This window comes from Acomys minous (genome assembly GCF_964271855.1).
Source record: "Acomys minous genome assembly, chromosome: 17".
NCBI lineage: Eukaryota > Metazoa > Chordata > Mammalia > Rodentia > Muridae > Acomys > Acomys minous.
In genome coordinates this window covers 46,787,767-46,815,024 of record NC_140500.1, presented here as the reverse complement: position 1 = coordinate 46,815,024, position 27,258 = coordinate 46,787,767, and the positions used below count along the sequence as shown (strand labels likewise).

General features: G+C 44.5%; 1 protein-coding gene across 4 annotated transcripts in view; it reads right to left on the bottom strand.

Moving 5' to 3' along the window:
* FRMD4B (FERM domain containing 4B) overlaps window positions 1-27,258 on the bottom strand; it is a 311,527-nt gene that overhangs the window by 52,197 nt on the left and 232,072 nt on the right. For all 4 annotated transcript variants that reach the window (XM_084765731.1, XM_084765728.1, XM_084765729.1 and 1 more), the window contains 2 exons: window positions 17,685-17,741; window positions 16,851-16,873 (listed from right to left, as the gene is read on the bottom strand). In XM_084765731.1, the coding sequence (XP_084621857.1) occupies window positions 16,851-16,873; window positions 17,685-17,741 (80 nt within the window). The remainder of the gene's footprint in view (window positions 1-16,850; window positions 16,874-17,684; window positions 17,742-27,258) is intronic.

Here is a 27,258-nt window from a genome sequence, read left to right as displayed (position 1 = left end):
GAACGTACACATTCCCAGGAGAGAACCCAGACTCACTTCTTTGCCTCTGAAAGGCCTCCTTTTGCCAGTTTCCATCTGGTGTGCTGTGCAGAACTCTTTGTCACCACATGATCCCACTTTCCTAAACAAAGTTTGCTTACCACAGGAGACTTCCAGAGAGTCACTGCTGATCTGAAGCTGTGGAATTTACATTAACAACAACAAAAGCCTACAGAAGGATCAAAGGTGGGCTGCTTCTGGCAGATAAATGAGGTCAGCCCACCAAAGAACGGCAGCAAAGGTGAAACCCAAATGGCCGGCAGATGGAAGAAAAATGCTCAACAACTTTAGAATTTGGGAAAAGCAATTTACATCTTCAGTGACATTCTGACAGACACCAGACAACTCGACTTGTAAAACTCTGATTCCATCTAAATAGAGTATCTAAATAGACAAGAGCTCCAAACCATGCTAGTGTGAGGGTAAATCAATAAGATCGTTTGGAATTCTCCATACCTAGAAACATACACACTTGAGTGAGGTTTACAGCAGCACTGTTTACAGTAAGGAAAAAAAAAAGGAGGAGGAGGAAGAGGAGGAGGAGGAAGAAAGAAATACAAATATCCAATAACATGGGCTGAAAGTGTCACTTGGTACAGCGCTTGCCTAGCATGTATGAATCCTGGGTTTGATTGCCGACATTGCATAAAATGGGGGTGATAGCAAATGCCTGTGGTCCTAGCAAGCTACTGGTAGAAGCAAGCAGTATCAGATGTTTAAAGTCACCCTTAGTTACATCATGAGTTCCCAGACAGCCCAGAAACATAAGATCCTGTCTCAAACAAAACAAAACAAAACAAAACAAAACAAAACAAAACAAAACAAAACACCAAAACAAGCAACCCCAAAATATCTCTACTAGTAGATATGATAAAGTTACAGTTTATTCATGTAGTGGAATAACACTTAGAAAAGAAGGTAAACTATAGCCACATTTAACAAGAGGAACTTGATAAATATCGAGCAAATAAACATCATGGCCTGTTACAATGGTTAATTCCGGTAATGCCAAAACTCCAGAAGTTGTCACAGGAAGATTCTAAGTTCAAGGCCAGCCTGGATTACATACTGACATCCTGTCTCAAAACAAACCAACAAACAACAACAACAAAATTCCATATACAGAAGGCCCAAAGCAAGCAAAATGAAACCAGACAGAATATGAATGTCTCTGAGCACAGACGTGGCATTGTGTTGGCGTGGGATGTGGGGAGGGTGTGTGACACAGTGGTGGTGACAGGAGAGTGACCTAGGGCTGTGGTTCTCTGGGTGTGCTGTTCCTAATTTGTTCTGTATACAGCCTGTGCATTTTACACACTCTTCAGGGTAAATAATTCACAACAAATCCTATCAGACAAGGCCTGCGAGTGGAGGAGGGGCTGCAAAAACATGAGCCGCCATTTATAACAGGAGTTGCTGTGACACTAACGCTGCAAGGCGGAGCCACAGAACGGAGAAGTGAATCCAGCAATGGCGCATTGTTCCAGAGGGCTAATTCCGATGGTGTTCAGAATTTAGGACCAAACAGGATTTCATGAGTGAGTGCACCGCAGTAGCTGAGTGATTCCCCCTCCTGGGGACTTGGTCTGGTAGCCTGGAAGCCAGTGAAGCCGTGGAGTTTGCAGGGACAGCTATAGGCCTGGCTTCAGAGCAGAGGGCTCCTTCCTCCCTATGGCTGTCCAGGCAGCACTGTTTATATGAACCCAGATCAGCCTCTGAGGGCAGACAGAGGGCTTGGGAGCCGCTGGGGAGGTGAGGAGAGCTCCTGGGGATGTCTCTGCCTTTCACTAGCAATAAATCCATTCACCCCGGCTAGACATTCCTGACCTTAATGGAGATGGAGATGTGACTACAAAGATGCACTTGACCAGAACTGCCACGAGGGGCAGCTTTCTCAAGATCCCAGTTAGACAGAAAGCCCAGAAAATCTACACTCCTTGCTTCTCCGTGACCACACCAACAGGCTTTTCTCTGCCATTTCGGGGGAGTTGAAAGAACAGAATTGGAGGTGAGAAAGATGGCTCATCAGGACCCACACGGTAAAGAACTCCCTCTGACTTCCACACGCATACTATGCTTCCTGTGTGCCTATGCGCCCATACACATATACATAAAATAAATAAATAAAATATGATTACATTTTCTTCTTTAAAAGGACAGGCTTACATTTTGTCTGATTGCTCAGTCTAGGCACCATGCTTGGGCATTCTAGAACTATCCCTCTATGCGCCTGAAGCTGTCCTGACCCTCCACTGACGTCATCCTTCAAGTAATGATCCCTCCACCCATTCCCAGCTACTTCTCCTGGCCTGTGTGTTTTTCTTCTTTGACCTCAGAAAGCCCCATAGGAATGTGACATCCCCAGTCTTTTTTTGAGGAAACCAAAGCCACCCTCTTGCGCGTGTGGAAAGCCACCCGCAGCAACTGGGAGCACCTGCTTGTGGCAAACGGCAAGCCTGCTCACAGCAGCGATCAGCCACCTGCCACGGGACAGGACTCTGGCGTGGAAGGGAGTGCCTGCAATTAACATCCTGCACTTGTTAGCACAAAACAATCATGGCCCTTTATGCTTGGTGTGGGGGAAACGCTGGGTTTCTAGGGCAGCCGAAGAAAACAAAACAGGGCTGGGCATGTCGCTCACTTGGCAGAGCGCTTGCCTAACATGCATGAAGCGCACAGCTCAGTCTCCAGCACGGTATAAAACCAGGCGTGGAGGCCCACGGCAGAAGCAGGAGGGGCAGAAGGTCAAGGTCATCCCAAAAGGATGTAGCGAATGAAGCCAGCCCAGGACACGCGAGACCGACCCCCAAACAAAAATATAAAACGAAACAAAGCAAAGCCGCGGCCCCACATTTTTCTTTGTCTATCAATGCCGAAGCACAAGGCCAGGGCTCATACAGAGCTACAAGTTTAAATCCAAGGATGATGTAGACATGTCTGCGGAAAGAAATAACTCCTTTCAACGTTAACTCGAGGGGCTGCTGAGATGGCTCAGTGGTTTAGGAGGATTCTTACTCTTCTAGAGAAGCAGAGTTCAGCTTCCAGCATCCCAGTTGGGTGGCTCACACGCACCTGTCATTCCAGCTCTCGGGGATCCAGCTCCCTGTTCTGGACCCCACAGACACACACATACCTGCACTCGTATGTGAACATACATAAGGACAATAGGCATACACATAAATAAGAACAATAAATCCTTCTAAAAAGTTAACTTGGAAATGGACCTCTTTTGACATTAACACCTAAACATAATTCAAAATGTGTACATGGATGTAAAAACAAAAAACAAAACCAAAAACAGCCAGCCAACCAAACAAACCAAACCTACAGCTAAGTCACTTGGTTGAGTCTCTAATGAGGACACGTGTTTAGAAGCCCAGAACATGGGATCCTGAGACAGGAGCATGGCAGAAGCATGGTAGCTAAACCTTTTCTTCTTTCTTTTTAGTATTTTATTTAATTTTTATTTATGTGTCAGATCTTGGAGTTACAGACAATTGTGAGCTACCATGTGCATGCTGGGAATTGAACCTGGGCCCTTTAGGAGAGCAGGTAGTGCTCTTAACCACTGAACCATCTCTCCAACCCTGCTAGACCTTTTCAAAAGAAAAAGAAAAACACTCTAGTCTGAGGCCTGTTACCATCTGGCCTAAATACTATCAGAAATGAACTGAAGGGTTGCAAGCAGGCTGCCAGGGATGGAGCAAAATCCTCCAGCAGGGAATTCTCCTCAACTCTGTGTTCTGTACTATCAAAGATGCACTGCTGGAGAACTGGGCCTGATTCCTAACTCTTTACCAGTCCTTGGCATGGCCTTGCAGAGGATCTGCTGAGGGCTCCCTTCCTCTCCGCATGTGTTAAAGCCTCATGCGACCCTCCAGGTTTCCGCCTCTCATGAAGGAATGGGAGTGGCTTAATAATCTATAAGAGTTAGAAAAACGAATTTTCATGTCTGGCAAATAGTTGTGACAGGGGACAGCCAAGCACGGTTGGGCTGGACCCAGTGTTTAGGGAGAACCACCTTGCCTAAGTTATGCGATTATTACAAGGATCTTGGTTACTGCTTAGAAACACAGTTTCTTCGACTGCAAGGCAGGTGTGGACGAACACCTGGGAGGTAGACACTGAAGGGTACGATCCGCTTTCCTATTGGACAGACAGAATGCTGTCGCTTAGATAAAAATCCTGTTTCATGGGTGGGGATATGGCTCAGTGGGAGTGTGCTTGCCTGGCATGTATGAGGCCTAAGGCTTGATTCCCAGCCCTGCAAAATAAGTAAATAAATAAACTCCCGTTTCTTTCAGTAATCTGTGGAATTTGGCCTATCGGTAGTAAATTTAGTTTCTATCCTGACTCACTTGGACTTGGCCTGTCCGTTTCCCTCCCTCCCTCCCTCCCTCTCTTAGATAAGGTCTCATATATCCCAGGTTGGCATTGATTTACTAAGATGACCTTGGACTTCTGTCCTGAAAGTCCCCACTGGTGTCCTCCCACTCCTAGCATGACAGGTATGGGACACTAGCTTAGGCAGCTTAGGAGTCAAGCCCAGGATTTCACAGATGCTAGGCAAGCATTCTACCAACTGAGCTGCCTCCCCAGACCTACTTAGGCACGTCCATTTACTAGTTTCTAGAGAAAGGAGTAGTAAAGGTGCCAAACACACAACACACATGATCCCTGGCACAAGATGAACTCACAACTTTTCAATTTGGCATGATGTGGAAGTGTAATTTAGATGTGTAGTGCTGACCTTTTCCCTGGCTAGGTGTCTCTCTCTCTTAATGCTGGGCAGCAGTGGCAAGCTGCAGGGCCCGGTCAGTTACGAAGCCAGCACCATAAACAACCAGCACAGGGTTGCTAGCTTGTGAGACTCACAAAGTTAAGTGTGCCAAACGCAAATGTAAATTTGGGCATATTGGCATACTCCTGTAGTACCGGCCCTCTGGAGGCTGAGGCAGCAGGGTTGTGAGAGCAAGGGCTACATAGTGAGACCCTGTCTCAGACAAAACAAAACAAAAATTTTGAGTTGTACTTTTGCTTGTTTTTTTTTTGTTTTTTGTTTTTGTTTTTGTTTTTTTTTTTACATGTATGAATGTTTGCATTGTACTATGTGCTTGCCTGGTGCCTGAGAAAGTCAGAAAAAGGCTTTGGACCCCCTGGTATTAGAGTTACAAATGGTTGTAAGCTACCACACGGGTGCTGGGAGCCAGACCAGGTCCTCTGCAAGAGCTTTTAACCCCTGAGCCATCTTTCTAGCCTAAACTTGTATTTCTTAACTTACAGGGGTTTCATCAAGACATAATCCCATCCTCGCTCTAAAAGCATCTCCGTCCTGTCAGACATTCAGGCTCCTGGGATGGAGACATGGTTCAGTTGGTAGAATGCTCGTCTGGCATGCTTGAGGCCCTGGGATCCGCCCAAACACTTTGTGAACCAGGTATCAGTGGCACACACCTGAAATCTCAACACTTTGGAGGCTGGGACAGGGTAATCAAAAGTTCAAAGCCATTTCTTGGCTACCTGGTGGGTCAGAGCCCCTACTGACCTATTTGAGACTCTGTCTCAAGCAAACAAACAAATTAAGTTCTCCGGCTCCATTCAAAACCCACTACATCACAAAGGCCAGCAAATTACCTATCAAGTAGGTTAGGAGCCGGTGCAATAGAAAAAAAAAAGAAAAAAAAAAAAGAAACACAAAACAGGTTATATGGGCGGTGACAGGAAACATCTTTTTGCAGTGAGAGAAATGGTCAGGAGGGCTGAGCCAGCCTTTTGGGTGCCCAGCACAGAAGGGCTGTTTAAGGAGGCTCTGGGTGAGCTAGCAGTGACTCAATTCCCTAACGTAGTTCTAGAAGACAACAGCCCACAGGCACGGGGTGGCAAAGTGCAGACCAAACCCTTGGTCTGCTGTCATGCCATAAACATTTCTCGTCCCCATTTCACAGATAGGAAAACTGAGATTGAAAGGTAGAGTAACTCAAGCTCACAACAAAAACAACGCAGCTATAATTCTACTCAGGTGCTTCAGCAACATGGCGTCACCTCTCACAGGGTCCTCAAGGAGGGGACAGGAAACCAGGAAGGGACAGAGCTGACAAGGGGAAGACAGATCTTTATAGCAGGAGGCGTCACACTTCCTTATTCTCCTGGCCTCATGTGAATTCCTTCAGAATGTGAGTTCCTTGGGTGGTGACCGCCTGCTTTTAAATCTAGATCAAACTGGAGTTATTTAAACTGGATTAACTGCACCAAGGATTTGAATATAGATAACAAGGCTTAATGCATGACCTCCTATCACTTAGTATTTCTTTAGCCAAATCAAACCAAACTACAGGCAGCTTGTCATTTAGTAGGAAAAGACACCAAATACAGTCAACTGTTGCCATTTTCTTTAGCAGGGGTGGGGTCCTCATGGAGCTCAGGAATGACCTAAAATCTGTTCTATAGCTGAGGCTGGCCTTGAATTCTTGACCGTCCTGCCTCCATCTCCCACGTGCCAGGATCACATGCATGCATAATTATGGCCAAGTCCAAATTCAGTTGTTTGAAAAATGTTTGAAATATGTGACAAAGCCAGATTACATTTATTTTCAATGTCATTTTAAAACAAAGGGTCAACGTAGCCAGGAAGCCTGACTTCTCAGAGACGTTGATGCCCACCTTTTATACACACACACACATCCCTGCCCTGTGACCTATTTCTGGTACCATTCTGGAACCCTAGGCCTGGGATAGGATGAAGACAGCAGGAAGGTTCATTCTCAGTCAGTCCTGAACAAGGACAGACAACTTTCTCTGTAGCCAAGGATGACTTTGAACCTTGAATCTTCTTGTCTCTACCTCCAGGTACTTGTATTACCAGTTTATGCCGTTGTACCCAGTTTATGGGGTGCTGGAGATCACTCTCCAGCTTCAAGGATGCTAGGCCTTCATTTTACTAACTGAGCTATATTCCTAGTCTAAAAATATAGGACCCTTCCCTTCCTCTCAGCATCACCATGGATGGAACCCAGGACTGTGCGCACTGCAGGCTGCACTGTTACACTAAGCTACATTCCTAGATTCTAATGCCATTTTATTTGTTTGCTTTTTGAGGCAGAGTCTATCTGCATAGACTGTCCTGGAACTCACTATGTAGACCAGGCTAGCTTTGAACTCACAGAGATCTAGCTGCCTCTCTGCCTCTCCAGTGGTGGAATTAAAGGTTTGTGTGTGCCAAGACACACACAACATTTCTGATTAATTACTGTAACCAGTTTAGAAAAACTGCTTGTAGATTAGAGTGAAATTTGTTTCTGGCTAAAATAACCCACTGCCTCCATCTTCTACCTGCATATGCCAAAGACTTAAAAAGGGCAGTTCCAGTCAGCCAGGTAAGCAGGCAGAACTCAACTGGGTCCAGCTCCTGATTTGACTGATGGAAAAGAGGCCCAGCCTTGTTTGAAGGCTTAGCAAGGCCCCATGGTAATTAGGAACAGTACAATAAAACAGTGAGCTTCATTCATTGCGGAGACTTGGAGCTCAGCCACCAGGTAGCAAGAGGGACACCGAGTGCTGAAGAGGGGACGATGAGGGAAGGAGGGGCTGGGTAAAGCCCGTGGGGCTGGACAAATGGGGACCTCTGCTCCCTCTTAAGTTAATGGAGTCGTACCATTCTTGGAGTTCTCTTTTCACTCCACTTAATTACTTCTGGGCCAAACATTAAACCAAATCAGGTTGTGGTGACTTGCAGAGGACAAAGGCAGAAAGAATTAAGTAGCCATTGTGTGCACCTCTGCTGAGGCTAGGTTCCCCTTTCATCTCCTCCTCCTTCACAGGGCTTCAGGTGTGAGCATTCCTTCTTAGGCTGCCTCTGGTCTCTAGCTGCCTAGGATCCGCTCAGCTCTGCCTCCAGGGAACAATTGAAAAGGGAAAATCCAATCATCAGCTTAGCAGCCTGGGCATCTCAGGGAATGCTGAGCATTGTGTTTAGGTGAATTTCTTTTGTCTTCAGACCAACCCAAGGTGGGTGCTACTTCTAATTTGCTGATAAGCAAACTGAGGTTGGAGACATAGTCCTTCCTGTCTCCTCCTGGCCCACACAGCAGACACAAAGGCCATTAAGGGATATCTTGAAGAAAATGACCAAAAGACCAGCCAGCAAGCCTTACACCTGTTATTTGCACCAGTAGGAATTGGGCTTTAGAACTGGCTTCAAGGCTAGAGATAAGGCTCAGTCAGTAGAGTGCTTGCCTAGTGTCTTAGTTAGGGTCTCATTGCTGTGAAGAGACACCATGGCCACGGCAACTCTTATAAAGGAAAACATTTAACTGGGGCTGGCTTACAGTTCTGAGGATTGGTCCATTATCATCATGGCAGGAAGCATAGTGGCACACAGGCAGACATGGTGCGGGAGAGGGAGCTGGGAGTTCTACACTGGCAGGCAGTAGGAAGAGAGAGGGACACTGGGCCTGGCTTGAACTTCTGAAACCCCAGTGACACACTTCCTCCAACAAGGCCACATCTCTTAATTAGTGCCACTCCCTGTGGATCTCTGGGGGCTATTTTGATTCAAACCACCACAGCTAGCCCATGGCAAGTCCTGAGTTCAATCCCCAGGGCTGCATAAACAGGAAGGACTATGTCTCCAACCTCAGGGTTTGGTGATAGAAGCCGATGATCTAAGGACTCTTATAACCTAAGGACTCTTGAGGTGGAAGGAGGAAGATCAAAAAGTCAGAGTCGTCACACTTAGCTACATAGAAAGTTCCAGGCTTGTGGTTACTTGGATCCACGGCACCCTGTCTCAAAAACAAAACCTCTGGGTGCTATGGTTAAGAGTGCTGGCTGCTTTTCCAGAGGACCTGGTTTAATTCCTAGCACCCACATGGAGGCTCGAAATTGTCTGTAACTCCAATTCCAGGGTGATACAGGCACTAGGAATGGCTTCTGCAGGCATCAGACCAGGCACACTCCTGGTTACACGGACATATGTGCAGGCAAAACACACATACACATAAAATAAAAAATTTTTAAATTACAAAATACAAAACAAAGTGAAGTATCAAATTGGATTTGGTTCTGAATACTCTGTTCCTAGTTTTGTGGTCTTAAGTAAATTAACCTTTATAAGCCCAAGTTTCCAAATAATAATAATAACAACAACAACAACATTTTATTATTATTATTGTTATTATTATTATGAGAAAAAAAAACTCACTTTACAGCCCTGGCTAGCCTGGAATTCACTATGTAGATCAGGCTGGCCTTGAACTCAGAGTAATCCTCCTGCCTCTGCCTCTTGATTGGAATTAATGCATGTGCCACCGTGCTCCAGGATCCAATTCACCTTAAAAGGAGGGACGGTGACATGTTTGTACCGTTCTTAAGAATGTTGTGACAGATGCAGGGGTCTGTTCTCTCTTTCCACTACTTGGGTCTCAGATATTAAACTCAGGTTATCAGTCTTGGGGTGAGTGCCTTTACCACTGTGTTACTGACAGGGTTGGGGGGTAGGGTGGGGGATCATTGTTGCCACTGAGGAGACAGCTCAGTAAATAAACAAGTTAGTGTTGCGAGAGCAGCTCCTGAGGACAGCAGCACCAGAACCCTCTTTGTTAGTTTAACTGGAATTCTCTAAATCTGATAACCCAAAGGGTCCATGATAAGCTACAAGGGGGCGGGGAGAGGAAGTTGAAAGTGACTTGCCACTTCTGTATTGGAAGCAGCGTGAAAACGGGTGGGACAGAGTCTCAGAGTTCATGACAGGGATGGACTTGTGACCTGCACACTCAATACCACAGCTGCATACGTTGTTGGTGTCACCACACACAGCGTTGGTGTCACAACTCTTCTTCTTCTCTCCGCCCTCTAGCGAAGATGTCCGTTTCCTGACACAAGACATCTGCCGCCATTCTAGAAAGCTCTGTCAGTCAGCTGGAGTGCCTTTGTCACTACATTTCATTCTGTGGCCAAACTCATAAGGCTGCAGGCTGGACTAGGACCAACTGTCAAAAATGTTTGTTAAGTCTAAAGAAATTTGATTAAGAATGAAAATGTGATGAGAGAGTTTTCTAAAAATTACCTAGTTTGTTGAAGACTCCTGTCAAGTCTGCTTTCAAATGTCAACTCTTAATGCTCTTAATGGCTGGCAGAACACACACACACACACACACACACACACACACACACACACACACACACAAAATCTATAAGAATTATTTAGGCTGAAAAGTGGGTCAATATAAAAATCTGTAAATATTTTAAATAAAAATATTTTAGCTTTCATCATATTGATATGAGCAGAAGGAACCACAGTCAACAAGGATGTTGGAGAGCTATTTATTTAATAGTTATAGGCTTTCAATGTGTAAAATGAGGCAGTTTCAGAGATTGGCTGCACCTGGTGAATGTAATTAACAGGACTGACCTGTATTCTTAAAATTCAGAGATAGAGGATGGAGAAATGGCTCAGCAGGTGGGAGCACAGACTCTTCCCGAGTCTGGGAAGACAACCTGGGCTCAATTCCTAGTGCCCAGTAGGCAGCTCATAACTGTCTGTAACTTCGAGATCTGACACCCTCACATGGACACATGCAGGGAAAACACCAATAAATGTACATAAAAATAATTTTTTTAAAAAAATTGAGAGCTAGAAAACTGGTAGGCAGGAGAACAAGAACCTATACACACACTATTTTCTCCAAAAGCATAAAAAGTTAGACTCTGGAAACTTCTCACTAGAGAAGTCAAGTTTCTATAGTCAACTTGAGGCCTGGATGCTTTGCCACTTCTTCCTGCCATGGGTGACTAAGCCCATCTGGATGGCACCAACACACCTGGATTAGCTGCATTGGCCTCGTCGGCACAGCTGACTGCACTGAGTTATGTCACAGCTCCCGCTCTCACTCTGTGTATCCAGAACCACAGCAGAAGGCATGCAAACACTCATCACCCATCAGCAGGCATGTGGGATGCCTTCCTCACCATGTCACCTGTAGCTCTGGGATGGCTTGCCTCTGAGTAGTACAAGTAACTCATGTCTACCACTCTCCATTGGTATGGAAGACTACCCGGTTAATGACTGAGACAGCCACTGTCACCGCCACAGTGACCTTTACTTCAGTCTCACAGACTTGTCACAAGTGCCCTGGCCTGGTCCAGTCTTCGGGAGAGAGTATCAATGGGTCAAGAGGACGGAATTGATCTCCTCCGGGCTTCTGTTCTCTTTGTTGTATCTCATCCTTAAGATGTTTAGTATAAGGTGCTTGGAGGTCCAGGATGGTTGATTAAAATGGAATGAGCTAATGGCGAGGAAGCTATATTATACACATGCAGGTTTACTGGAGTGGAACAGGAGGGGAAAGAGAGGAAAGAGAGAGGTGTGTGCTGGGGTCTGGGAGGGGGATGGGAAGAAGGGAAGGAGAGAGAGCTTGAAGGAGGAAAAGGACAGGCAGAACCAAAATGTTGGGATTGTATAGTGAAGGGTCTCTGGGAGAGGGGAAGGCCTGCCCCTAGGTAGAGGGCAGGGTATGCCAGCGACGCTCTACAGCAGGACCTGACACAGAGTATATAAGCAGCAAAGCGCCTAATGCCACACAAGACTGTGGTCAGCCATACGAAGCCCACGGTCAGCGTGTTGCTCAGACATTAAACACCGCTGATGTGGCCCTTCTAGAGAACTCGGTAAGTATGAGGAGACTGAAAACTTGGAGAAAATATGGGAAACTTGGTTTGACTTTCAGGTGTTTGACCCAGGGTCTCATGTAGCTCAACTTCACTATGTAGCCCAGGATAACCCTGAACTTCTTTCTTTGGGGGAGGGACTTATAATATTTTTAATTTTTTTACATATACATTTACATTATTACACACACACACACACACACACACACATATTAAAATAAACTACATACAGCAAGAAGAACCATGAAACAATCAGTAATTATATAGTGTTACATTCATAGTGTTTTGGCCATTTGTATTTGGTAACCTTGAAGAAAACATTTTCCTATCTTCTGATTCTCCTCCTCCCACCTCTCAGGAATGCACCAACAGGGTTTTATTCAGTTTTATTTAGTATTGAGTACTGAACACAGGGCTTCATATATGTTACCAAATGGGCAACATCTCCAGCCCTCCCTTTTAAAAAATAATTTATTTATTTTATTTGCATTGGCGTTTTGCCTACATGTGTGTCTGTGTGAGTGTGTTGGGTCCCCTGGAACTGGAGTTACCGAAAGTTGTGAGCTGCCATGTGGGTGCCGGGAATTGAACTCAGGACCTCTGGAAGAGCAGCCAGTGCTCTTAACACTGCTGAGCCATCTCTTCTGCCCCTCCAGCCCCCACCCCTTCTTTAAACTTTAGTCAAACATCACAAAGAACACACACACAAAGAAACACACTCCTGTCTGTGTGTGGATATGTTGAATTTTTTTTTCATACACAGTAAAGTCTTATTAAACAAACAAAAATTCTGGAGAGTTTATTTTACACACATGGGTGTTTTGCCTACACAACACCCAGGGAAGCCAGGTGGTGTGTCGAATCGCTGGAATCTAAGTTACAGACTATTGTTAGCTGCCATGTGGGTGCTGAGAATAGAGCTCAGGTCCTCTGGAAGAACAGCAAGTTATTGTAACCACTGAGCTATCTCTCCAGCCACCATAAAGTCTTATTAATTCACAAATTGTCTTGAAATAGGACAGGCATGCTCGATTCTGTCAACTTCCATCTTTACTCTGCTAGTAAGTGTGTGTTACAAGTTTGTGTTTTCTTTGAGATTCAAGGAAACTCCTAACACAGTGACCCATCCAGGGCTCCAATTCTCAGTGTTCTTACCTGTAAAATGGGACAGCAATAATGCCATTTTCATAGGGCTGCCAGGACGGTGGAGGTAATAATAGAACAGCCACTCCAGGCTGTTATTATGGATTCAATATTAATTGAGATAAACTGCGTTTCAGACAGGACAGCCACTTTATCCGTCAAGTGATCTGAAACCAAATGGTTAAATTCCAAAGCTCTTGGGCATCACTAATACCCCTTGGCTCATGCCCTCTGGTTGTTATAGCTTTCTCAGACTGGTGTACAGAACCTGGGGTCACCACTGTTTACCTCTGAAACCCTACTTTCCCACTGCACCCAGATACCCTAACCTGGCAGCATGACACTGCCCCCCTCACCACACACCTCTGCTTGCTGCTCCCTCTCCCTCTCTTTCTCTTCCTGTTCCCCATATTATTTTGCCTCCAAACAGGCTTTGCTCAAACTCTTCTTCCAGAATGCCTTTACAAATAAAAAGGGCTGCCCTTCTTACTCTGCTTCCTGCTAGGGATCCTTCAGAGTACTTAAAGTGCATTATCGTAGCAGTAGGAAGCAAGGCTCTCCCAAGGCTCATTAGGAGTGGCGTGGGGGCTTCCATGTGCTTTAAATAGCCTACAGCCAGAATTTCCAAGTCAGCCCTTCCACTTCAAAGATAACAAGTGCTCTGGCAACACAGACAAACAGAGAACATCCCACCCCCTGCCCCCAGCCCCGCCTCCATCCCCCTACCCCTCCCCCAACTGACCCAGCCAGGCTTTACAGGCTTTATCAGGGAGCTGCCAGTCGCAAGTGAGTTTGGAAAGGCAAAGGGGCTTTGTTTGGTTTTGTTTTTAAGGTACCGAAAGCTGAGTCACCAAGTAACTAAGTGCAAGGATGCTTTGGTTTGTAAGTGGAAAGTGAGTGACTTTGATTTTCACTTCACTGCGGAGCCAGGATAAGGGTCTGATTAGCACCTACCTTCAAATGGAAGGGAATATTCCCAATTTATGGCAGTGCTAAAAAATGCGCCTATTTCCCATGGGAAAGGAACTTCTCTGGATGGCCAGAGCAATTAACCAAGGTGAGGGAAGGATGGTTCAAGCCCAAATGCCACCAAGCTTCATGACAATGTGTGTGCTGTGACTTGTCCCCCCATAAATAAATAAATGTAAAAATTTAAAAAACCTTTTTTTTAAAGAAATAAAAATTGTCTTTAAAAATCCCCCACAAACAATGTCACCCTCAGATATATACAGATGTTCCCCATGGCATTATTTACAGTGGCTAAAACATAGGCAACAACTCACATTTGTAATGGGGAAATGGTACATGTGTCCATCAGTGTGATGAGATAGGTAGCTATGACGCAATGCCTGGCATCCCACCAATGGAGAAGGGGAGGCAGGAGGGTCAGGAGGTCAAAGTCATCTCTAGCTACACAGTGAGTTTCAGGTAAGGTTAGGCCACATGAGATGCTGTCTAAAAACAAAACCACACTCAACAAGCAACAGCCAATTCTGATGGGATATTAAAGTGATGATTACAGGAATGACTCCAGGCGTCTTACAGATTTGAATTCAACTCTTGTACCAACCTGTGGCATATTTACGATTATTAGAAGTCCTATTTTGCATACCAGGAAATTAAGGCTTGGTGAGGTTAAGCGATTGTTTTCCTAGATTGTATAGGCGGTACATGGCAGACTTGGGGTTTGAATGCGCCTGTTTGCTTTTACAGTCTTTGCTCTATCTGTGATGACTTTGATCATATTTTACTTTGCCTGTTTTTCCTACATTAGTTCTATTAAAAAAAATGCTCATCAGAAGAATATATATACTTCCCATTGGGGAAGAGATTAGACAGCGTAGGCGGTATTGAATTCTATTCTAGTCTGTGGACACCTTCAGTGACAGACACTTATGCCTTTTATTCGTTCACCTTTGTTATCAATAATTAATGCCTTTGTAATGTATAGCTCTTCCACACTAATAATTTCCCCCAAGACCCCAACTTGTAGATAAGGGAACTGAAATGAAACTTGGGAAGAATAAATGGCTCCTTTGGGGCAATACTGATAGTTTGTGCAAGACCTTGTTCCCAGTTCTCTTTACCACTTGGTACAGGTTGACAATTTTAAGAAAGCATGTGACATATCTTCAGCCTAGGGCTCCTCAAGGAAACTATTTAAACCCAACTGGAAGTAAGGAAAGACTGGGTAAGACTTGGACAGAGCTAAGTCAGCAAGAGCAAACTGCTGTCTAAAGCTGAAATGTCTTCGTTCCTCACGGTGTGTCCCTGGCAGCCTTCCTCTATGTCAGCTCTCGGGCTCTCCATAAGGAAAGCAGATGAAACAAACCTTTCTCTTTTTGTCCCACAGCGTGCCGCGAACACTTTCATGGGCCCACCTTTGTCTCACAACTCTTCTTAGAAGCAGCCAGGAGACTAGACAGAATTGTGATGCTTATTAAGGGGATAGTAACCTACACCTGAGGTGCAGGCACAGCTAACTTGCAGATTCTGCCCCCAGCCACCTTCACACACTCAGTTCCCAGCAGTCCTACAGGCTAGGCTGCCTTTCACTGATGAGAAAACTGAGGCTTAGGGCGTCTGACACCAGCTTGGCCCTCACAGAGTCAGGAGTGGGGAAGGGAAAGTAAGCAACCCATACTACAAAGACTGAAGCCATCGTAAACTGACTTTATGACTGCCTACATGACCCCAGACCTTATGCATGCACAAAATCATATGCATATATGTGAAGTGTACACATGAAAGTAGGAGAGACGGATAAGATGAATAGGATTAGAAGAAGTAGGGGGGGATAAAGGCAAAAAAAAAAGCATGCCAGGCATGGTGGCGCACGCTTTAATCCCAGGACTCGGGAGGCAGAGGCAGGCGGATCGCTGTGAGTTCGTGGCCAGCCTGGTCTACAAAGCGAGTCCAGGATGACCAAGATAACACAGAGAAACCCTGTCTCGAAAAACCAAAAAAAAAAAAAAAAAAAAAAAAAAAAAAAGGCAAGAAAGCACAATTTATTGTTGTGAAATGCCTTAGAGAGCCTATACAACAACAACACACACATATACACACAAACATACACTCACATGCACACATGTACACACACAGACACACCGCATGCTCTCAATGAGAGGGGTGTTAAGTGGAAAGCCCCACTCTATCATTCGGGATGGGCAGGGTGAGGAGAGTGGATTATTCCGCAGGGACTGGAAGCCAGCAAGCTTGGACGGCATTATTTTATCAGCCCACTACTGAGCCCATTATTCAAAGCTTTGGCTGGGAGTGAGTAGGCGATCTGTAAATAATCTCTGGGTGAAGCTTACAGAAGTGGAACACTGGCGTGACAGAGGCCGGGCTTTCAATGGGTCATTGGCCTGGGCACTGCTTCCCATCAGAGGCCTCCCCTGCAGCTCTGACAGTTCCCACTCCTCCACCTAGGACCACACCACTGCGCAGAAGAGACAGCACGGAGGAGGGGGAATTCACACACTCTGCTAATGTGGCCAGCGAGGCTCTTAGCCCCAGCGTCAGGGTAGCAACAATGCAACTGCTAGGTCAAGTGTATGAAGGGTGAGGCCCCTTTAGGGCAGCTGCAAAAGAAAGCCCCTATTAATCCCTTAACTAAGCAGCTGATGGATTTAATCTGTTTCTGCATACGTTAGAACCCCTTACACACAGAATCATTATACGATTAAAAAAAAAAAAAAAGCACAAGCTAGTAAAGCTTTTTACAGCGTTCTTCATCTCAATAACCAACGTGAGACAATACTAGACCTTGGAGAGTTGCTGACTATAATTTCCTGTCACTCTGCCCTGAAAAATTGTGAGAAAGTTTCATGTTTAGAGTAATTCACAAAAAGAACAGGTTTCTATGCCAAGGAAGAGGAGATCTGAGCCGCCAGCCTCAATGCGCTTTCTTTTGATTTTTGCATCCATTATTATTTAAAATAACTAATTTCCCAACTGGGGAGCCTCACTCTACATAGTGACATCAGAAACAGCATCATTACCTGGTATAATCTCCCTTGCTTTCCTGAAATAAAAATAAAGACATGATCAATATGTATTTATGCTAAGCTCAATGAATGATTTATTCTTGGTTATTTTCCCTCTCACAAAGTTCAGACCTTTCTGTTAAGAACGGTACTTAAAGGAGCATTACCCACACGGTTACTATTGATAAGAAAACACAAGGATACACGAGATGTGTCTTACCCTTAACAGAAGACACTAATATATAATAATTATTATATTATTATTCATGTGTATATATAAAGAAACACCGACAATCACTTCTTGTTGCATTTCTACGATCACAGGATGAATATGTTTGCATTGAAGTGCTACACTTTTTGGACTATGACCGGGGTAAATCAACACACACTATTTACTTTCTCTTTACTTTTAAAACAAGCTCAGGACAAGTTGAAACCGACTTTGCTTTTCAGCTGCCAGTATATTTAAGAATTAAAGGGCTCTTTACACAACCTCAAGAAAACGTGTACAAAAAGTTGCTAAATTTAAATGAAAATTACAGCTGTTCTAACAACTGCTGCCTCCCAAGTTCAAGTAACCGGGAGTCCTTTTCCAGGAACATGGTCTGAACTCCTTTCCATTGGAACAGTCTAAACTACATTATGCCTTCGAGAAACATTATCACAGGCTAGTTCATGCAAATGATTTTAAAACAGAATTCAGCAGGTCACCGCTTTCACTGATAAGCCATTTACTGGTTTGAAAATCCACCGGATTCTGGCCCACTGCAAAAGTTTCAGAGTTGCAGGTGGTTAGCAGGAAACCCGGAAACAAAAGGGAGCTGCTTAAGGGCAGCAGGGAGACCTTACCTGTAAAACCAGGGCTGCCAACTTGAAGACGGTCTCACTGTCTACTTCAATTTGCCCCTGTGGGTGGAAGAGGAGAACAGCACTGAGCACTCGTCTACCCTGGGCTGGAGCAAATGGCTGTGGAGCTGAAGAATCTGTCACAGCTTGGCACCTCCAGTTTACGATCAAATGCAGAGCATACCATTGCAAGGGAGGGGGGTGAACAGAGAGACCTCAAGGAGGGATACGAAGAATGTGTGTGTGTGTGTGTGTGTGTGTGTGTGTGTATTTCATTGGGTAGAAACTTTTTGCTTAGAAAAGACAAGTCACTCTGAGGCTAAACATTTAGACAGTTTTGAAGTGAAATATTTGAATAATTTTTTTAATTCCTACAAATGTATTTTAAGCTCCACAGATTTTTTTTTTTATAAAAAAAATGTGTGTGTTGCGTGTTCCTGAGATAATTTCCCATCTCCGAGTCACAGCATGGTTACCTCACCAGCCACATGGTACAAACATTATTAAGGCATAATTTCACTTCCTTGTCAGTAACACACTCTTGAGTTAGTGTTTGTTCCATCCTGCCTGAAACGAGAAGCCTTAAACACCAGTAGCAGCCAACGCGAAGAAGTCTGAAATTCTGTTGCTCTGAACCTGTCATTTTTCCATCCTTTTATTTTTTATTTTTTCATCCTTCAGGATCCCAGGAAAAATTTGGGGTCCTGAGGCTTCTTGATGAACAAGACTGCTTTTGTCAGGAGGCATGCTTAAGTGTGGGTGAACAATATCCCACTCACCTTCACGCCCTTGACCCGTGACCTGTGTAATGGCGGCGCTGTGCTGTGTAACACTGCAACACTAAGCTGGTATAGAGGAACTCTGAATTTAAAGTTGGCGGGCATATGAGTTCCCAAGGACTAAACCAAGCCCATCCTTGTTCAGTGCAGGGCCCTTTTGCGCTTTCAAGTTAAGTACGCAGTGTTTAAAGGCCTGGGAATTGCTGGGTGCTCTTTCTTCCCCACTTTTATCTGTTGAAGCCAAACTGTAGCATCTGTTATTCCAAGTCCATCTGTGGGAGTCACTCGATAGTGTTAAGCCCGTGAATAATAGGAGGGGACACTGTACTTAGTGAGGGCTTCTGGAAAGATTAAGATTGCCAGCTGGGCATGGTGGTGCCTGCCTTTAATCCCAGCACCTGGGAGGCAGAGGCAGGAGGATCGATGTGAGTTGGAGGCCAGCCTGGTCTACAAAGTGAGTCCAGGACAGTCAAGGCTACATAGAGAAACCCTGTCTCAAAAAAAAAAAAAAAAAAAAGATTAAGATTGTCTCTTAGCATTAACTTGCTTAGAGTTCTTCAACAAAAGAGGAACTAATAACAATCTTCTAGAAGCCATAGAATGAATTGAGAGACAAGGGAAACCAGAGCGGGTGAGAGGGAAGGAAGACTGGTGATTCTGAGTTCCGTCCCTGGGACTAATGAGGTTAAGGAGAGAACCAGCTCCATAAAGCTGTGCTGACACAAGCCCTCCCACCCCCCCACCCCCCCACCCCCACCCCCATTAAAACCCTAAAAACAAAAACAAAGAGGGGAAAACCCCAGGGTATTACACTAGCAGTGATAATTATTGGTTCCCTTATACTAAAAAATAAAAACAACCTAATTCACCCATCAACACACAGTTGGGTCCTCCCTTCTGAAACCTAAGGCAGAAGATCTGCTTCAAAGGTTTGTTTCAAGAGCTCACAGAGCCCAAGCTTTGGAATTCAAAGCTCGCCCACAATCTCTAGGAACTGATTATAAAATCAAAGAGAAGCTGAGCTCAGGAATCAATGGCCCTCTGTCTTCCCAGCAAGACACTGGCTTTCTAACCAAAGAGATGTTGAGTGGTTAATCCGCCAGGTGAGGTGAGTGTTGATTAGGTTACATTTTAGGAAGGTCAAATTCCTTAAATTCAAACACAAAGAAACTCATGGAGAAGGAGGACATGTTGAGAGGACAACTTAAAAAAAAAAAAAAGCCCTGATTTGAAAATAGGCCAGGGCTCAAAGTCATTTTAGGAAAGGGGTAAAAAAAGTTTTGGAGCTTATATTTGAGTATTATAAAAATCAGAGATGAAGAAAATAACTTGAAAAGCCCTGCCAACTCCCTGGATTCCCACGGACTCCATTTGCCTCGTCAGAACCTTAGGTGAGTCATCTGAAAAATATTCTAGACACCACCTTTTCAATTTAGCAAATGGAAGTTAAGCAGACAGATAAAAAAAAAAAGATACCTAAAGCAGATATCCCGTAGGAAGCTGCCAAATAAGTCTCCACCTCAGAAGGGTCATTAAATATTAAATCACTAAAGGGAGGAGGGAAGCTTGCAGAGTACCAGGCTCAGACAGCACCAGGCATCAAAGGCCAGCACCTGCTAACCGAAGTGGCCCAAACCCAGTTTTGATGTGGGGGGGATGTTTCAAGCCTTGTTCCAGATAAGGAAAAAGTTGGGCCAAAGCCCCAGTTCGTTTTATAATCCTCATTCCCTACCTCACCTGACATCTGACATATAACTTCTTGTGGAAGACACCAGAGGCAAACCATTCTGAGCCCTAACACCGGTCACTTGATTAACTCGTGCAGTTCATTAAACAATGCATCCATCAGGAATACCCAACCCATTTGCTCAGTTCTCAGCACATTCATTTGGCAAAAGTCAATTAAGTCTTTTAAGAACTCTAGTTCTTCAAAGTTCGTGCCTGAACTATCAACACTGTTTTAAAACGGGAGGCTGCCCAGGGCAGAGGATTTCTTTTACCTCCAACCATGGCAACAGAGGTAACCGGAGACAGGACAAGCTAACACTTGAGACTTAGAGGGAGCTCCTTCCCGAGAAAGGTGAGGACATCCTTCACTGGGTTTCCATGACTGCCGGCAACAAACAAAGAGCCAGAGACAGGAGCCAGATGATGGGCCTGAACACACAAAGGTAAGCTGAGATGGTGTCCTGGCGCCGCACTCTCACAGCACTGGAGCACAGGTCACCTGTGCCTCTCACAATGCTAATGAGGTGAATTCTAGGTCCCTAATTAATGGGATTGAAGAAAAGAAAAGTCCTAGGACCAGACAGGGAACTTAGTGAAATACGACCCAGTGGGTTCAGTCAGTACTGAAGATTGGAGAGATGGCTTGTAGCATCCAATCTCCTTACATGTTGTGGCTCTAGACTTCCTGTCCTGTGTTCTTCCCTTTCTCCTCTGCATGGCTAATCTAGAATTTCATTACCAATTCTTTCACTCAACAATGTTCCAAAGGCTTGTTTTGGGTAAAACGTGGGTTCAGGCCAGACTTGGAAAATGACTCAAAATGCTTTTTTGAGTTTCAGTGATGAAACTGTATGTTGCTAACAAACACACTTTCTATAGGAGATCAGGAAATCATTTCTGAGGACTCATTCTGTCCATCTGAGATGGCTGCTGTATTTCATGGAAACTTACTCTACACTATAGCAATGGGTATTAATAATATAAGTGAAACTGCAAAACACCAACAAAAAATGTACAAGAGACCAAGGCTCAGTGGGAGAACATTTGCCTAGTGTTTGTGAGGCCTAGGTTCAAACCTTAGGATTGCTAAATAAGTAAGTAAATAAGTGTCAAGGTGAAAGAAAAAACTATTGCTTTAAATTATTACAACATTAGTGGATTCAGGCAATAATATATTTTGTTATTATTTTGTATTTATGGTTCTTAGCATAAGACTTGAGCCATAGGTACACCAGGTCAATGCTCTACCACTGACCTACATGCCCAGAGCTCTAAACAACAATCTTCAATAAGTAAAATGAAAGCTCAATTGGAAATGGACAGGATGATGAAAATATTATCTTTTCATCCATCACTTATCAAGGACAAAGGGGAAAATGGTGAGTCTTCTTTATAGGAGAACCAAATAGCTCTCATCTCACCCAGGCACAAGGATTCCAGCATTGGAACAGAAAAAATGCCATGTGCCTTCTGATGCTGTGCACTTAGGGTGGGGACAACCCCCTCCACAGACAGACAGACAGACAGACAGTCAGTCAGACAGACAGACAGACAGACAGACAGACAGACAGACACACACACACACACACACACACACACACACACACACACACACACACACACACGTGCTGTGCCAGTAAGTGTAAATATCTTACAACTGCAACCCAAAGGCAGGGAAGAGCTCCCAGCTACTGCATTTGCTGGTTTCTTTGAGGTGATTCCCACCGTGGCTTATTGCAAGCAACCCATATGACATTCCAGAGCCCAAGGGGAGAAGTGGCACCCAGGGGCTGGTCTAAGCTGTCTCCAGCATACCATGGTGTAGATTTCCTGTCAAAAACAAATCACACTTTTAATCCCAGCACTGAGTGGGCAGGGGCAGGCAGATCTCTGTGAGTTGGAGGCCACCTTAGTCTGCCTAGACAGCCAGGGCTATGTGAGAGAAACAAATAAAAAAAATTACTAGATTTGATAGTGAGGAACCATTCATGAAACACAAACAAACCGAGGGCCATCCTAGAAAACATCCTGCCTGCACTCATGCCACTGAAGTGCCTGAGAGATGGAGACCACAGGGTCACAACAATGAGGTGCGTTATCCTGGGTCAAGGGGGAAGGAGACCAGAGTGGAATGACAAACTGTAGACTCGGCAACAGTATGGGCCCAATGTCAAATGCTCTAAGCTGGGTCACGGAAATACAGCTGTGTAACGTTTGTCCCTGATCTTGAGAAATACAGCATGGCAGGCACTCTGCGGAGTTAACTGCTATGGTGATTTATAGGTTACTCTCTTGAGTGACTCAACTGAAGACTACACAGAGGGTGCAGAGAAAGTGTGAGTGTGGATGCTGTGCCCCATTAAAAGCTGATATGGTTTGGTAAAACATGTACTGCTATGCTTTGAGTTGTTCTTCCAATACTTTTCTATGTGTCAAACTACCTCACAGTAAAGTTATAAAATTTGTTTGGAAGAAAAGGAAGACCCCATTTTCCTGGTTTGTTAGTGTAACTCTCCTTTGGAAGTTACCTCTCTCTCTTTTGGCTGTACGGGAAGTGTAACTGTCATTATCTGGGGGCAAGTGATGGAAGCTGGTCCAGCTACCTTTCCAGGACTCTGCCAAATTAGAACTGAGGGAAGAAAGCTTGCTGTCTCTAGAGACAAAGCTGGGAAGTTATGACCCAGACTGGACACACAGAAAGACTCTTCTTGATACTAGTACTCAGCTATTTCCACTGCTGAGTGAGGCTGGATGTCTCAGTCTAGTCAGACATTGCTCAGACACTGCTAGCAATGATGACGTAGATGCTGGCTAGGATGCTCCCAGTGTGATTTGCCCCTAAGACAGCAAACCACAGTGAACAGATGTGATAAAGACACAAACAAATACATGCATGTTGCTCCCTGGAGATTTCCCAGTTTTCCCTGAAGACACATGAGCACAGAGAGGTCTGCCAACTAAGAGATGAGAATACGCTTATCCACCAAGCCAGGTTGGTGGCCTACCCAAGCTCTATTCTTCTGCAGGGCCATTCGTCCTAGGCAATGCACCAGTTCCATTTCTAGAGATTACCATGCATATAGCAGGTCAGGCCACACACTACTGCATCTGTCTTCATCCTCTGAGTGCATGAGGCAATACTTTGCTCCTTGTAATACATGGGTAATTTAGTCTTCTAGACCCCAGCGTTTTAAACTGTGGCCTGTGAACCCCTACAGGGTCGTGTAACAGAAAATGGGGAAGATGAGAAATTTGGCAGCAGTAGAAAGTTTCTGAATAGACAATAATGGAAACATAAATCGAACTCAAGTGTGTAATGAATCTGAGGTGTGTCAGTATTCGCCTGCACTGAATCACGGCATCATAGGACTTGACTGTAGCCTTGAGCCTACACAGCACAAGCTATGTCATGTGACACCAATGAGCACAGTCTGAAACATCTCAGCCTATACCAGAGACAACTGGATATTATAAACCACAGTGCATGTACTGAATATTTCAAATTTTCTGCTCCTATACAAACATAGTAGCTTAATTACAGAAAACAAAGATTTCTAATATTTTCCTACCATCATTCTTGAGAGTGGAATTACCAAATAGGTGTATTTATGAATTGCATTGGGTAAAAATGTTTCATTTTAAAAATTGATGGATGAGGGGTGGAGGAATTAGGTACAGGAGGGGGAGGAGCTGTGAAATGCTGTATTTTCAACGCGACTTCATTGCAGGAGCTTTTCTGGGAAAAGCGCTCTGACACCAATGAGAGTGGAAGCGAAGAGGTGTCAGTCGAGAACTGAATAAAGCCAGGATAGCCCCTGAAAGGCTTCAATGATGGATCCAAATTTTATTCTCATTTTATTCTCTAAATCCACAAGGTGGGGTAGGAAAGTAAGTGATATTTTACAGAAGGGTGCATGACAGTTAGCAGGGTGGTAAGGGCAGTACCCAGTCATGTCAGCTATCCCGCAGGTCATTCGGCTCCAAGTAGCAAGTGAAGTCAGGCTTGGCCAAGAGGCACTACAAGTAGTGCTTTAAGGAAATCGCTAAATAAATCAATATTTCGGCATTTAACAATTAGTCTTTTCTATCTTACTCTACTTCAACGTGACCACCACACTCATGAACTCACAGTCGCTGTAGTCACTTGTACAAGATCAAGCCAACAAGATCAGTCAACATTCCAGCAGGCAGGGCTAATTTAATTAGCCTTGTGGGTTGTTACAAAAGGGAAAATGAAAACAAACACAAGAACAACAATTAAAAAGGAGAGGATATTGTGGTGGTTTGAACGAGAATGGCCCCCATAGGCTAATCCTTGACTATTTGATTCCCAGCTGGCGGAGTTAGGAAGGACCAGGAGGTATGGCCTTCATGAAAGAGGTGTGTCACTAGGGGTGAGCGTTGAGGTTTCAAAAGCCCACGCCAGGACCAGCCTTTCTCTAATTCCTGCTTGTGAATGATATGTAAGTTCTCAGCTACTGCTCCATGCCATGCCTGCCTGCTGCCGTACACCCTGCCATGTTGATCATGGAATTGCCCTCTGAAACTGTAAGCAAACCTCCTGTTAAATGTTTGCTTTTTATAAGTTGCCTTGGTCATTGTCTGACTTAGGGTTTCATTGTTGCAAAGAGACACCATGACCAAGGCAACTCTGATGAAGGAAAACATTAATTCAGCTGGCTTACAGTTTCAGAGGTTTACTCCGTTATCGTCATGGTGGGAAGCATGGCAGTGTCCAAGTTAAACATGGTGCTGGAGAAGGAGCTGAGAGTTCTACATCTTGATCCGGAGGCAGCAAGGAGACTGTGTGCCACACTGGCCATAGCTTGAGCATCTATACGTGACCTCAAAGCCCGCCCCCAAAGTGACACACTTCCTCTAACAAGGCCACACCTCCTAAGAGAGTTGTTGCTTATGGGCCAAGCATTCAAACACATGAGACCTATTCAAACCACCACAGTTGTGTTGCTTCATAGCAATAGAACAGTGACTAAGACGGATATAGACGTGGGAAGGGGACCTGTTCGGGAACATCCAGAGAAAGTGAGAGGGAGGAAACTGAGGGTAGACAGGCTCAAAATACAGTGTATACATATAAGAAAGCATCAAAGAGTAACTAAAAGATGTTTAAAATTTGACTTCTGAGAACCAAGCATGAGGATGGCAAAGCCTGCTACTCAGCGCTGGAAGTGGATGCAGGAGGCTCGGCAGGAGGGATAGCCTAGGCTACATAGCAAGTTTGAGACTAGTCTACTAGCCTGGGCTAGAGACCTCGCCTGGAAACAGAAAAGGAAAGGGAAGGGGCAGGCCGGCAAGCTGGCTGTGGATAAAGGCACCTGCCACCAAGCCTGACAACCCAAGTCTCTTCTGTGGGACTCACATGGCAGAAGGACGGAACTGACTCCCACAAGTTATGCTCTGAGTGCCACACTCATTGCACACGTGTGCAGCACACGTAATACAACAACACAGTTTTTTAAAAGAAAAAAAAAACAATGCTCGATTTGCTGATCTGAGTTTCATTTATTTAAAAAAAAAAAATCATTCAATGAATTTGGGCTTGGGATTGGTTCGGAAATTCCAAATTTCTAAACTGACCCTAAGCATACTTCTGCCGTTTTGCTTGGCAAATTTGTACAAATCTCCATTCTCAGTCTTGATGATTAAGAAAGTCAAAACATCAGCCAGCAGTGTCAAATACTCAGCCAAGATTTACTTTTCTTTTCCTGTAAAATGAGGAAGTACATCTATTCTCATTAGTAGGCACCTTTGCCTTCATCTTTTGTATTTTTGGTCGTGAGCCTAGCGTGTAACAGCTGAGCCACCTCTCCAGCCCCTTTGTCTTCATCTTTAATAAAGATTACTTGTAACACCAAAAATTGCTTTAAAATAAATTTATGCCAATGTGGGAACTTATTTTAGAGACACCGAGTCAAGAAAGAATATCTTGGGCAAAAAGGTATCCCGGGTAGAAAACAATTGAGAGCTCGGCTCTAGATTGCAGACTCAGAGCAACTGACTTCTCTGAGGACTGCCCCATCTAGGACACTAAGTAGCACCAACGGTCCACTTAGTAGATGTGGACAGCATCCTTTCCCTAGCTGTGACAACTAAAATTGTCTCCAGACACTGACAAATGTCCCCCAAGGGACAAGACTGCCTTTAGTTAAGGACATACTGCTCCGGAGTTTCAAGGTTTTACTCTTCAGCTAATCCAGAGTCCCCAGAAACCTACATAAGTGAGCCCTAAGGGTTACCCTAGATAAAAGAGCTTTTGGGGAAACTCTATTTCAGCATTACTCCACTGGCTTCAGTTGAAAATCGAGGCGGCAATACCCAGCGGGTCATTATGTTAATAACCCCAGGTGGTTACTGAGGACATTGCTGGTTACATCATATAATAGCCCTTTAGGAGGGCCCATGGGAGAAGTTTGCAAGCCTTAGTACCCAGGTTGACTATGTTTCTTCCTGCTTCGTTTACATCTTCATAACCATGGTGAGCTACGCACTAGACAAAATGGATCATGCTTTGGCTGGTAAGAAAAACTGAGTTCACAGTTCACAATTTGTCAAATTAAATTTAGTTTTTTCCCACTAACTGTGTTCCTCACAGCATCTAATTATTTCTACTTATTTTCTTACTTCAGCGGAACTTCAATCTCATCTGACTTACTATCTGTGGAATTTAACAACTGAGATAGATACAGAAAAATGAACAGAGTTCAGGGAGATGCTTTTGCTCATTTTCCTTTGTGGTTTTTGTCTTGCAGAGGCAGCGTCTTGCTTTGTGATCTCCCTGCTCCATTCTCTCAAATTCTGGGATTACAGAGTATGTGGCATCATGCCCAGACAGCTAGATGTACTGTCACACATCTGTGTCACTTAGGTGATCTTCACCAACATCTGTTATCAGTAGCATTTTCATCTTTGGGAAATGTATGTCTTTGTATACATGGCATTACTTTGGTAAAATTCTTTTGGTAACTAAGAAATATTTTGTTTATTTCTCTTATGGCACTGGCATGGACTTCTAGGGTCTTGTGCACACCAAGCAAGTACTCTACATGAAA